Below are 12685 nucleotides of genomic sequence, written 5' to 3'. Positions count from 1 at the left end.
ATAAACATTTTGCGAGCATTGTCGCAAGCTCAGCCGGGCCCTGCTGCTGCCATGGGCAGCAAAGCCAAATTCCACTTGAGGCAAAGTGCAAACACTTACCTGTTTACACAATTTCCAACCCATAGTGAAATGCCGGAACAATTTACACATATTTTGGTTGACAGGGAGCATGCAAGTTTTTAACTGGTGGTGCTACCTCCTCCCATACAGATCTATCTGTCACCAGCTTTATATTTATCACCAGGTCTGGAAGCAGCCAAGGAGTCTGAAAACTGGGGCCAATGTTGTTGGATATTTGCAAGAGGATTGCTCAGCAAATCATATCCCACACCCCCTGAAAATTCAGACTTGAAAGACAATGCAGCATCCTTACACCCCTGCAATTACAGGCTCATACCTCAGTTGCAGAGGGGGTCAGGTGCAGAAGTTTGGAAGCAGCTTCACCTTTATCAGAAACACTTGGGTAGCTGAGTGTCACAGCTTGCTGCTGCGGTGAGGTGTCGCCTTCCCTGACATGTGCTTCTCCCTTGCAGGAGAGTACTGCGAGGTGAACGCTCGCTCCGGCCGCTGTGCTCCAGGCGTGTGTAAGAACGGAGGAACCTGCGTGAACCTGCTCATCGGGGGCTTCAAGTGCGAGTGTCCCCCGGGTGAATACGAGCGGCCATACTGCGAGATGACCACCAGGAGCTTCCCACCACAGTCCTTCATCACCTTCAAGGGGCTGCGGCAGCGCTTCCACTTTACCATCTCCCTCATGTAAGTCCCGGCGGGGAAGGGCTCTGTGGCTGGTGGCTTCTCCACTTGAGCTTGGGGGGTGTTTGTTAAATATTGTCACCAACCAAATTATCTACGTGTAGAGGTCACTCTGGGTATTTCTGGCAGCGGCTCCTGTGAGTGGAGCACAGTCGTGTTGTTTGAAAGCATTTGGTTTCTGCCCTGCTGAGGATGCCACTGAGGTGCTAACTCCCGACCTTCCTCTGCTGCAACGCGGGGCGATGGCGTGGGGAGAGGGGACACCAGGGCCTCTCGGGCCGCCTCTCAGCAGCTCTCGGCCGGGGAGTGCGAGGGTGGGTGGTGGGTTTGCCGCCTCTCGAGTGTCAGGTGTTTTTCTAGTTGTGCCTGTAGCCTCCTGACTTTCAGGCGCAGGCTGCTAGTTTGTGCTGCTTGTTTGGGAGTGCTCTTCTCCCCTGTGAGAAGACCTGGTCTCCTCAGGCCATAGCTGAGCACAGGCTGGTCCTCCTCAGGTCCTTGCTCTCCGCTGGTTCCCAGCCTTGGGCTTGGGATGACCCCAACTGTCCCAGCTCCTCGTCTCGCTCCTCTTGGCCTTCACACCCGGCTTCTGCTTCTGGTCCCATCCAGGCTGCCAAGCACAACCAACCTCATCCCCATCCCATCTGCCCCGATGTCTCCATGTTGGACAGTCTTCTCCTGGGCTGGCTGTCACTTTTCTTGTGGGGGCACTCAAGGAGGTGAGGGAAGTGATGATGGCAGCCGCACTGTGTGGACCAGGGCTCTCCTCCCCCAACTTACACATCCCAGGGGAAGAACCCTCTTCCAGAGAAGACTTCTTGGGTGAGGCATAGGGCTTGCCTGCCATGGAGCCAGAGCTCCAGGTGCACACATGCCTCTTCTCCAGAGGGGATGAGGGTTTGCAGCTTTCCCATGGTTTAGCTGGTCAGGATCAACCTTTGGTTCTCCCTCATGGTTGACTGTGAATAAATAGCACAAAATGTGTTAGCCCCGACCCCAAAGGGCAAGGCCGTGGATTTGTTGATAGGTACCACAACAGCCGCAACGACAGATGTGTTTGTGCGTCTGTCCAGAGAAAGTGCTCAGGGAAGACACCACCAGGCACGCGTCCCATCCAGCACCCAGCAGTTACCTGGTGTTTTACATCTGTCAGGAACCAGGCAGCTTCTTTCCATTTTATCCTTCATCTGCCTTAATCCTAAAGTCTGAAATTTTATGGAATCTTGACATTTTGGTTAAATCAGAAAGCGCAGGCATGGTTTGCACACGAGTCGAAGCAAGGAAGAGTTGTGTCCGTGAAGATCATTTTAGAGCATCAGATATAAGTACACAGAAAAGCTGAGGAGCAAAAAGCTCTGTTGGACTTGTCAGACCTACAGTGAGTGCAAACAAAGGAGCGGTCTGGGCTGGCCGCCAGCATACATTACCCGCGCTACCCTTGGCTTGTCCCCGCAGCCACGTGGTGTCATTTTTCAGGCTTTCAGGAAGAGATCTTTGACATGTAGAGTGCTTCAAGTTAAAGTGACTCAAATGCTCTGCGTAGGGGTTATTGAGGAACGGCAAGCTACTGTAGCAAGGTAGTGCTTACACCAGGGTTTCTTCACTGTCTTTAAAACCAAGCTGGAATATTTAGTCATGAGGTAAACACTGTTCAGTCCACTCAGTGTGATTATAAAAAGTCTAGACCATCATGGGGTTCATCCCACACTGTCTGGGGTAACGACACGTTTAGCTTTTCATACCTGAAGTTCACTTTTATTTACACTTGTTATTTCTTTGGCTTTTATTATCCTTCAGTGCAGGTGGAAAACATTATGTGAGGATAAGCAAGAATTAGCAGTTTGACTAGATGACAATTTGCCATTACATATTTTGTGATTTGGGAGCATTCATAAAATCCCAGGGTGTCTAGCTTCCCTCAGCCTCAAGTGACTCATGACTCGCTCCTGGCAAAGAGCAGGATGTTTGCATTGTCCAGTCTCATAACTAAAATGTGATTTCTTAAAAAAAGTATTTAGGGTACTGACTAGGCATGTCTTTCTGCTCCCAACTTTATACGTCTTCCATGCTTCCTTCCAACACTTGCTACTCCTTCACTCCAAGAGACACTGTCAGTGGAGAGATTTTCTCACTATTTATTCAAAATTCTCTGAGAAAGTGTCTTTTGTTTCCTATGTCCTGAGATTAAAAATATCCCTTCTATTAAAAAACAGTATTTTTTTTCCCTGCTGGTGATAACCGGAGAAGTTCAAAAGCAGTAGTGCTTTAACTATTAGTATGATACAAAAGATGCTTTTGACTAGTTGCAAAGAATGGAACTGAGTATACATGGAGTAAAGAAATATAAAAAATAGCTTAAAAATGTAATAGTTCAAGAAATAATAGTTTAATAATTGAAATTATGGTAGAGAATTGTAACCATATCAGAAAAATATATTCAAACAGAACTAAGGTTCCTGTTGTTGCTGATCAAACTAAGTCTTTCTGCCCACTAAAGAAGCATCACTCATATCATTCTCATTTCTTTTGCTCATATATATTCTGGATAGATCTGATCAAAAAAGTTTTGAAGAAGCAGTTATCCACTGAAAAATACAGTCTTGGGAAATGCTTTACAGGAACTGTATTCCTTTGGGTGAAATGTTTGATCATGAAAAGTGAAAACCAGATGAGTGTTTTGATAATATTGAAATATTTCAACGGTATTGTCTTAATTCATTTAGTTTGCCTTTTACTTCTATAATATTATTTTATATTATGTTAAATAAATTTAGAAATAAAATATATTTCAAAAATGATTAAAAGTAATCAAATCAGTAGTATAATATTTTGATGGACTATAATGGATATTCTTTGGAGTTTATATTTTATTGGAAATGTCAAAATTTTGACTTCTTTTTTTTGAACCAGAACAATTCATTCTCCTTCAAAAATATTTAAAAATGTATGGAATAAAAATTCCCATTTCCATGTAGCTCACATTCAGGCTCCTGGTTCTGAAAGGTCTCTACTTGGTGTGATCCACAACATACATACGTCTGACAAACAACTTTTTGTTAAAAAATATTCTTTGGTTCTGAATTTTTTTTATTTCAAATACCAGACCTTGATGTTCTAAAATACTGCTTCTTTCACATTCTCTGAATGCAGGTTTTGTTGCATCGCATGAGAGTCTTGCTGGTAGACATGACATGACAGGCACAAGAATCATTTCTTCTGTCCATGGAAGGCAGTTTTCATTAGTTGTGTTCAGCATTTGATTCATTTGTAGGAAAAGTGGGTTAATTTAAATCAGACATATTTCCTGAAGTTCAAGATACAAAATCAGACTACACTGCCATTTGGAAACACAAGAAATTCCCATGGTTTCTCTCGCTTTCTCTCTATATAATATTAAACTTCGTAAAAATGTTTATGTAAAGTGTAATAATTTTTTTGCATTTCTAAGTAGATGAAAGCTGTGTGTAAATCCACAAAGATAATAGGATTCAATTAAAAATTATAAAATACACACAACATGCAGAAATTTGCAAAAAAAGTTCTGTGCTGGTAAAAAAAGCCTCTTTTTCTGCAGGAAAGGTGTGATACATCCCATATTAGGAGCACAAGAAAAATAAAACCAAAACCAAAAAACACCCATTGGCACTGATGTAGTGGAATCATTTAAGTGTTTATTTTCCTTCCTCCAATTGACCGAAGTGTTGATTGATGAGCCCTGATTGTCTACATGGCATTATTAAAGTAACTCTTATCTTTCTTTCCCCCTTGCCTCCCCATCAGGTCTTTTTAATCAGTTGATGACTCTCCATGTACCCTGTAGCATTTAGACAGCAAGCAGGCAGCAAGTATTCCCCCTTTGATGTGAAAATGCTTTCTAGCTTTTGGACTGTTTGCAAAGTGTAGTAAGTGCTACCGTTGGGCAAGTGTCAGATACTCGCGCTGCGTCGTGCGTCTGCCTAATTTTACCCTTTGTGAGGGTCAGCATCCGCAGCAGATCTCTGCAGAGTAGATTTCTGTAACTTCCATCTTGCTTGCTTCTGTCGATTGGGAAATAATAGATTTATCCTGCGGCTGACTCCTCAACTTTATAATTTTCTATCTGAAGAAAGATTCAAAGGCTTGCTTTTCTGCTAAAAGAGGCGACTTGACCATCAGTCTTTAATTCATAAGCCATTAAGCACGAACTAACCCCTCATCTTTGCGTTCTAGGTTTGCAACCAGGGAGAGGAATGCTCTCCTCCTCTACAACGGGCGTTTTAATGAGAAGCACGACTTCATAGCCTTGGAGATCATCGAGGAGCAGATCCAGCTCACGTTCTCTGCAGGTGAGGTGTCGCTCGAGTCGAGCGTTTCTGCTTGCAGTCAGGAGGTCTTCTCAACCTGTTTGGAAATGCACTTCAATGATTTTATACAGCTATTTGCTGCATAGTTAATTGAGTAACCTGCTGACATTGTACAGTGAGCAACTTAGGCCGGGCGTTGCAAAGTACTCCAGATTGTAGTGGTTTGTGGTGGTAACGCTGTTGTAGGCAGGAGATTGTCAGCATATCAGTTATAAAAGCCAGAGTTTATGACTACTATAAAAGATTGGCACTAGCCTGAAAGTTGGCTTCCGAGCCAGTGTTTGCTTAAACAAGACTTCATTTTATCATGCTGTGATAAACGTCGTGTGTTTATGCATTTTTACACTACACCATCAGTGAAACTAGGTGCATAAATGTTACCTAAAAAATGTGCGCAAGCCAAAGGAAAAGCTAGCAGACAAATGAAAACTACCTGTCGTTCGTTAGGGATTGGTGAGGAGCAATGCTGTCGCTGGAATCCACTGCTGCGCAGTAGAAGCACATCCCCTTGGAAGAAGCTGTAACCCACATGGAATTTAGGAGAACTAAGCTGCCCACTCATTGCTACGGTGGGCTAGGAAACAAGAAATGGAGGCTTTGGCGTTTGCTTGCTTTCTGCACTAAGGCAAAGCTGGTGTCTTTTGGTGCTTGTGGGAGCAGAGAGAGGGGAAGGCAAGTGAAGCTCAGGGTGGCACCTATCCCTGCCACCGTGGCCTTCTCCCAGAGGAGAGGTTTCCTCCAGAAAATCAGCCCTGGCAGTGGCAAAGCTCTTCTGAGGAAGGTGTGATCAGACAAACCCTGACTGTTCGAGCCTCAGCAGAGGAATGTTTCCCGAGTTAAAAAAGCCCAAGTTTCATCCAAAAACTCATGCCCTGCTGTGCTAATTTCCATGACAGGGTAGCAGGTGGAGCTGTTAGCACACAGCTGTACAGCGTGGTTGAAGCACGTTGAAGCCACCGGGAATCGCCCCCTGGACTTCAGCAGGCTTGCTGAGGCTCTTGGTGGACCTCTTGGTGGACCACTTGCATTCCTGCTTCAGCCCAGGAGCAGGTCTGTGAGTTCGGTGGGAAGGCTTTGGTGGCTTTACTAAATCTCAGCAGGGCAGACAACCTCTAGCTGTCACAGGTTTAGGGGGTGTTTTCCATCGAGACAGAAACAAATATCTGGGAAGGGCTGTTGTCGTGTAGGTCAAGTGGGGTTACATGTAGGTCAAGTGAGGTGTTTGTACCTTTGTACTGGGCACGTAACTCAGGAAATAATCCTGTTGTTTCCCGTTATCTGTATTCAGTATAGACATGTGGACTCTAGTCAACTCTTCCTTTATTTTTGTGAAGAATGAGACATTGCAAGCAGTAAAGCAGTAGAAGCAGAGATGCAACACACATCGGTGTTGCACATTCGTCGCCAGTGATGGTCGCTGCCCTCAGACCCCATGGTAAATCCTGTGTGACCCCATCGATTTACCAGCGATGCTTAAGTGCATATCTGGGCCCTTTGGATTGAAGATATCCGGTTTCATTTCCCCTTTATTACCTCGAAGTTGTCCAAATTAGATTTTAAGGCAGGCTTTTGAATGGATTAGTGTAGTGAAATAACACGCTGCAGTCAGAGAGATGTGCTTTCTTCAGTAGCTCTGCTCTGCCTGTCTAAACTTGAATCAGATTGCTTGGAAGGCACCTGAGGATGAATGGGGAAAAAAAATTCTACTTGCACTTATATGCATTTAAATGTGGAGGAACTCCTTTAAAATACATGAAACTAAATTTAGATTTGCACTACTGCACCTGAGAGCAGGTCTGGTCCTGTATATTACAAATGGTATTTTATTTGGAAGGAGAATGGTTTATGTTTTATAGTTTTAAGTGGCTTTTAATGAACAGTACAAGTTTTGGACATCTGATCTGACTGTTTTACCTGTTGCAACAACTTTTTCACAGAAAGCAAAGCAAAAGGATTGGAGACGGGTGATCTTCCTTTCGCAGAAACTTGCTAGCTGAATAAAAAGCCCAATTTTTACCACAGATTTTTTATCACTAAATGATAAACATCACAGCAAGATGTCAAACATGCTAAGCTGCAATCTGTATTGTTTAAATAACAGAAATATATAGGATGAGAGTTAAAGGAGAGTAGGGGACACAGGAATAATACTTCACACAGGGTAAAGTATTTGTTGCACATAGAGAGTAGAAAGTACATTTTAAGCTCAACAATACTGTGAACTTTGTTTGCTTATGGGAGGGAGTTATTTTTCCTGTGGTTTATTATGTAGAATTTTCCAACTGTTAAAAAAAAACAAAGAAAGAGAAAAAAAAAGTCGAAACCTAGCAATCCCTTCTCTGTGCCAGGCCTTTTATGTACTTTCAACAGGAATGTTTATTTTGCTGCTACCTTGGAACAGATATGCCTGGTTACTGAGATGGTTCTGCTGACTCAGGCCTGACTTATAAGCTTCAGCTTTCCAGTTGCAATGGCAAGGAGTTGCTTTCAAATTTAAATACTGAAAGGTTGCCAATAATTTCATTAATCACTGGTAAACTTTTGCTGGGACCAAGGTCACCATCCATGGATTTTATACTAGAGTACTTTTGGATTTCATTTTCTTGGCTCTGACAAGGAGTAGGCTTCCCTTCCCTGACAAAATATGCCGGCATGATACTCATTAAAAAAACCTCAAAGTACTGCTTTTGGCAGAAATGCAGAAAAATTCATGTACATTTTTTCCTCAGTTGACCACTTCAGCAATAGCTGTATCTACCCAATCCATCTGCTACCACGCTCTGCAGAAGCATAATAAAAAATAACGTAATTCACCCAAATGTGTCAGAAGCTATTTTTGTATTTGTGCACCAAAATAATTCCATGAAACTGGGGATATTTACTGTCTGACAGGACAAAAACCCAAATTCCTCTGTAATGAAGTAAGACAGCTGCATCCTGTGCCCTCTGTGTTTTGGTTTAGAGCAGAGCAGCGTTTGCAGTGATGTCGACTGATTTTTTGCCTTCTACCTGCCGTTGCAGGGGAGACAACCACTACGGTGGCACCGTTTGTTCCCGGAGGGGTCAGCGATGGGCAGTGGCACTCGGTCCAGGTGCAGTACTACAATAAGGTAAGACTAATTTTGTTGGTGATAAGCCTATTATTTGTAAAGTAGTAGAGGCGTGGGTCATCTAGCTCTGACCTGATGTCTGGATTTTATTTATTTAACCAGGCACATTGCTACAAATGGTACTGGTCTTGCTCACCTTGCCTGGGACAAAAATTCCTTCTGAGGGCTTTCGAGTTTTGTCTCAGGAAGGCAAAATAAGACCTAGTATGTCCTTTTCAGAAGTACTACCAGGGAAACCTTCAGGTACTTGGAACTATTTTAGTTTTCGGTTCTTTAAAGCCTCACAAGTATCAGTGTATCTAAACCAACTGATTCACTGATTTGGATCTTTTAAAAGAATTGTGCAGTGCAGTAGCCTTCAGTGTAGTAACTACGAACCACTAGTGTAGACTTTTCTGAAGCAAAGCAAAATTCTTCCCTATAACTGTCTTGTGTGAAATGACCAGTTTAGCTAACGCAAGCTTCTCTGGTTTGGAAAATTTGGTTATTAAATGGATGACACTTTTCAGTAATCAAGGGCTATCTTACTAAATCATTTTTTTGTCTGCTATATAAAAAGATACACAAGAGAAATGCAAAAAACGTCATTGTGCCCAGTCCATGGCACTCACAGTTGGGCTCCGGGGTCCCTGTCCCACAGCTGCGCCCTTGGTAGCCATCAGGAGCAGGTTCACTTTGGCTGAACCAAAGGCGAGGAATTTGTGCAAACCAGCCGTTTCATGATGAACCAAAAAGCAGGCTTTTGGGGTGTACGGTGTCACTGTTTACAGATAGATGTCAGAGCTCTTCTATAATCTATAACAAAAATTAGAGAATTCATTTAGTTACTGAGAAGCATTGCTTTTAAGTCTGACATGATAGCATTATGGGGGATCGCGTAAGGAAATAGAGGAGCATTGTTGGCTGTTAAAAAGGAAACAGGATACTGGTGTAGGAAGCTGAATGGAAGATGAAGGATTAATATGATCAGCAAGTTCTTTATTTCCCAGCGCTGCATCCTTTCATCACAGTTTGTGTGGCAGTTTGAATGGGAGGATTAAAATTTTCTTTGGACTCCTAGATAGGGTCTCCTAGCCTAAGGATATTTTATTGAGGAAATAAAAACCTTTTTTATTAGTTATTTTATATTTAAAAAATAAATTTGTAAAACTTCCTTTATAAGTTTTGTACTTAATAAACTCTCTACTATCCGGAGCACAGAGAAATAGAAGTGAAACTTGGTGTGTTGCCATGCATGCATCTGTGGACACTGTGGCTCTTCCTTACAAACTGCAACATGCAGTGTTTCCATAGTCGGCATATTTCTTAGTGAATCACTTCAGCAGAGTAAACGGCACTTGCTGAGGCAGCAGAGAGACACTCCAGCTTTCAAGCTCCTCGATGGGTGAGGAGGGGGGGGACAGCCGCTGGAGCAGCTTGCTGAAGTGCTGCCGAGCAGATAAGGAGCCCAGGCAGCCCCAGGACACTCTTTAAAAGGCAAAGAGATCTGACGGGGGTGTTAAAAATAAACTCCTGCCTCATTTTCAGGGCTTGCTGCTGTTCAAGCAGACTGGTAGGTGAACCATGTTTAGCAGCTGGTGTCTTCCTGTCATTAACACGTGCACCCTGTCATCATTTTCTTCTTCTGCCCCAGTTTTTTGAAGGGGAACAAGCCAGTCCCCACTGCACGGGAGGAAACTCATGGGAGAGAGGGAGAGCAGAGGAGCTGTGCCAGGAAACACCACTGACATCACTGCCTTTCCACTAGCATGACGTAAAAGTGATGAAAAGCAGGGTGACTGTGTGGAGAGCAGCACTTTGCCCTTTGCTTTACGTGTTAGAGACCGAGGTCATCACCTTCCCCTTAGCAGTATTTATTCCAGAATGGTTAAATTTGGGCTGGCAGAGAGGAGCTCACAATATTGAGTAAACGACACAAGTAGGATATGCTAACCTATATGTATTTAGCACGCTCTTAGGACTTTCCAGCATGTCAGAGAATTGCATACGTTGCACCAGCTCTCTGCAGTGAAAGAAGGACCAGGCACTGCAGGCAGCGGCAGCCAGAGGCAGCTCTGCAGGTCTGCCCACCGGGCTGCCCACTGCACCCTGCAGCAGGGTTAAGCTTTTGCCTCAGCTGTTATTTGTTTGTAAAGCAGTTCCTTGGCTACGTCATGTTTTAACAAAGCTGGAAGAAAAGTTCCTGTGAGGAGGTTGAAAAGACAGAGATAATTTAGGGATTTGGGCTGTGCCAAGATAAATGGGATGCTGTGTCTAAACTTGACTCAGCTGAGACGTGTTTGAATAACAGAGTACCCAAAACTCATGAGTTTGCTTAAATTATGCACTCACATTATTTTTCAGGTATTGCATCCTTCCGCTCTTTCCAAAATCCTTCTGCGCAGTGTCAGGCCTTTGTCCCATCGCTACTTCAGCCCCTTTTCTCCGCTCAGACACCACGCAGCCTCCCCAGGCAGGCACAGCTCCCCTGCGCTGGCTCCCTCCTCCCTGCCTCCAGCTGATGTTTGATGCCCACCGCCAGCCCCTTCCGGACTCCCCTCCCTCCCTCTGCCCTCTGGCTCGCCCTGGCGTTTCGCAGGGCACCGCGCCCCTGGCTGCGGGGCCACAGGGGCTGCCCCTGCCACCATCCCCGCAGGGCTCCTTGCCCCTTCTTCTGTTCAGCTGCTTGCCCAGGGAGCTTCTGGTCTTTGCTCCTTTTCAGACATCTTTTCCCAGTGCTGTTCATGGGAAATGCATAACCCATCATCCCAGATACCCGTAGAGATCCATTTTATTCATTTGTCTATGTCCCACATTAAAAAACCCTTAAAGAGTTGTTTACACCTTCTCTTTCTTATCCCTCACTCATGCCAAGTTTCATCTCCCTCCATCTGCCTTTTGCTCCATCAGCAGATTTTCTTTATTTAATAGATATGATCACTTTTGCCTATCCATTCATCAGTCCCTTCCTGTGTCGCTTCTGTGCTTTTTTTGCACAGCAAAACCCATACAGACATTTTGAACTTTTCTTATTATTCACACTCCTACAGCTGAGCACTGCCAGGCTGCTCATCCTGCTACTGGGGTCATTACAGCTGTGCCTGTCCTCTTCTTGCCCACCACTGTGTCCTCGGGCAGTGACAGACTTCTTCGAGCTGGACCCCTTCCTCCTGCCTTGGGAATGTGAGACATGTTGTGGTGCAAGTTCAAATAAATAGCAATTCAAAAATTTATGTTGTTTTATAATGAACTCCTTATCATGAGGGTCCCCTGCCGCCTAGGGACAAACACTGGAGCCTCATTAGCAAGAGGTGAGTCCAGAGCTGGCTTTGCACCACCATGTTTGCAGAGAAGCATCAGACCAATTCTCTATCAGCTCAAGTATTTGATGCTTTCTTACAAATCCTGGTATGTACAGGCACTGTAAAATACTGCAGTAACGAAACAGATTGTATCAGAGGAGGAAGGGAAGCAATGTCATTTCATTTACCATGTAGTGATGGAAATGGATGCTTCCTCCCCTGGTAACACTTGACACACTTGGTTTCAGTGGCAGTGCCTAAGGGAAGCACATGGATGTTGTACTAAGGAAGTGTTGGCTCTGCATTGAATTTCTGGAAGAGAAGACACCAAGGGGAAGGAATTAGTAGCTATAACAGAGCAGAAGTGAACCAGGAGTGTTTTATAGCCATTCTCTAGTTTCAGTTATATGTTAAAAGTCTTGTCAGCTACCCAGTAATAGGTATCAGTTTACCTGTTAGCAGTGTTACTTGCCATAATAGAATTTTGCTGACAGCGGGGGGAAGGCAGGAAGGAATGCTACTCGCTGACTCTGTTAGCTCAAACACATTACCTTCTGGGATCCTAATCTCGCAGCCGTTAAAATCAATGGGAGGTATTAAATTAAAGGTGGCCTGCATGTGACATGCTTTCTCAAGAGGTATATACATTGATAAGAAATTCAGAAGAAATGGGATTTTTTAATTATTATTTTGGAAGGAAAGGTGGGAGAAGGGGGAAGATTTCAGCCTGGCAAATAAAATTGAAGAAAAATAGCAGAAGCAACCTGCTGCTTGTTCACAGGATAGCTGGCGTAAGGGGCAGCAGCAATGTGAGCTGCCCTCTTTGCCTTGGTAATGTGCTTCTTTTCCACGTGGTGAGAGTGCAGTCAGCCTCTGATGGAGTTTGGTCCTTATCCTTTGGCTCTCCTGAGCCTGCCGGCATGAGTGACAGTCAATAGGTTTAGCCATGCTGATATTTGTTTGAAATAGGAGCAAAACCACCAGGGTGTTTGATGGTAACGATGCTCAGTATCGATAATATCACATAAACTATCTGGCATTCGTTGCACATACAGGATCATGTATGACCGTAGGCAGTGCTTGGGACAGGAGATTTTAATGAGCCTGGTAGTGGGTGGTGGTTTTAATTAAGTGAAAACTTCAAGCCGCTCTCCCAAACTTCTGATAGAAACACAATTTTGTTCAGAATTTGAGATATACC

The 12685-nt window shown here is 44.1% G+C and overlaps 1 protein-coding gene across 7 annotated transcripts in view; it reads left to right on the top strand.

The window, feature by feature from the left end:
• CELSR1 (cadherin EGF LAG seven-pass G-type receptor 1) overlaps positions 1–12685 on the top strand; it is a 173277-nt gene that overhangs the window by 93331 nt on the left and 67261 nt on the right. For all 7 annotated transcript variants that reach the window (XM_075492249.1, XM_075492302.1, XM_075492295.1 and 4 more), the window contains exons 3-5: positions 534–756; positions 4960–5075; positions 8115–8203. In XM_075492249.1, the coding sequence (XP_075348364.1) occupies positions 534–756; positions 4960–5075; positions 8115–8203 (428 nt within the window). The remainder of the gene's footprint in view (positions 1–533; positions 757–4959; positions 5076–8114; positions 8204–12685) is intronic.

Source organism: Mycteria americana, chromosome 1 (genome assembly GCF_035582795.1).
Source record: "Mycteria americana isolate JAX WOST 10 ecotype Jacksonville Zoo and Gardens chromosome 1, USCA_MyAme_1.0, whole genome shotgun sequence".
Taxonomy (NCBI): Eukaryota; Metazoa; Chordata; class Aves; order Ciconiiformes; family Ciconiidae; genus Mycteria; species Mycteria americana.
The sequence above is the reverse complement of the archived record's forward strand: the minus strand, read 5'-3'. Positions and strand labels throughout refer to the sequence as shown.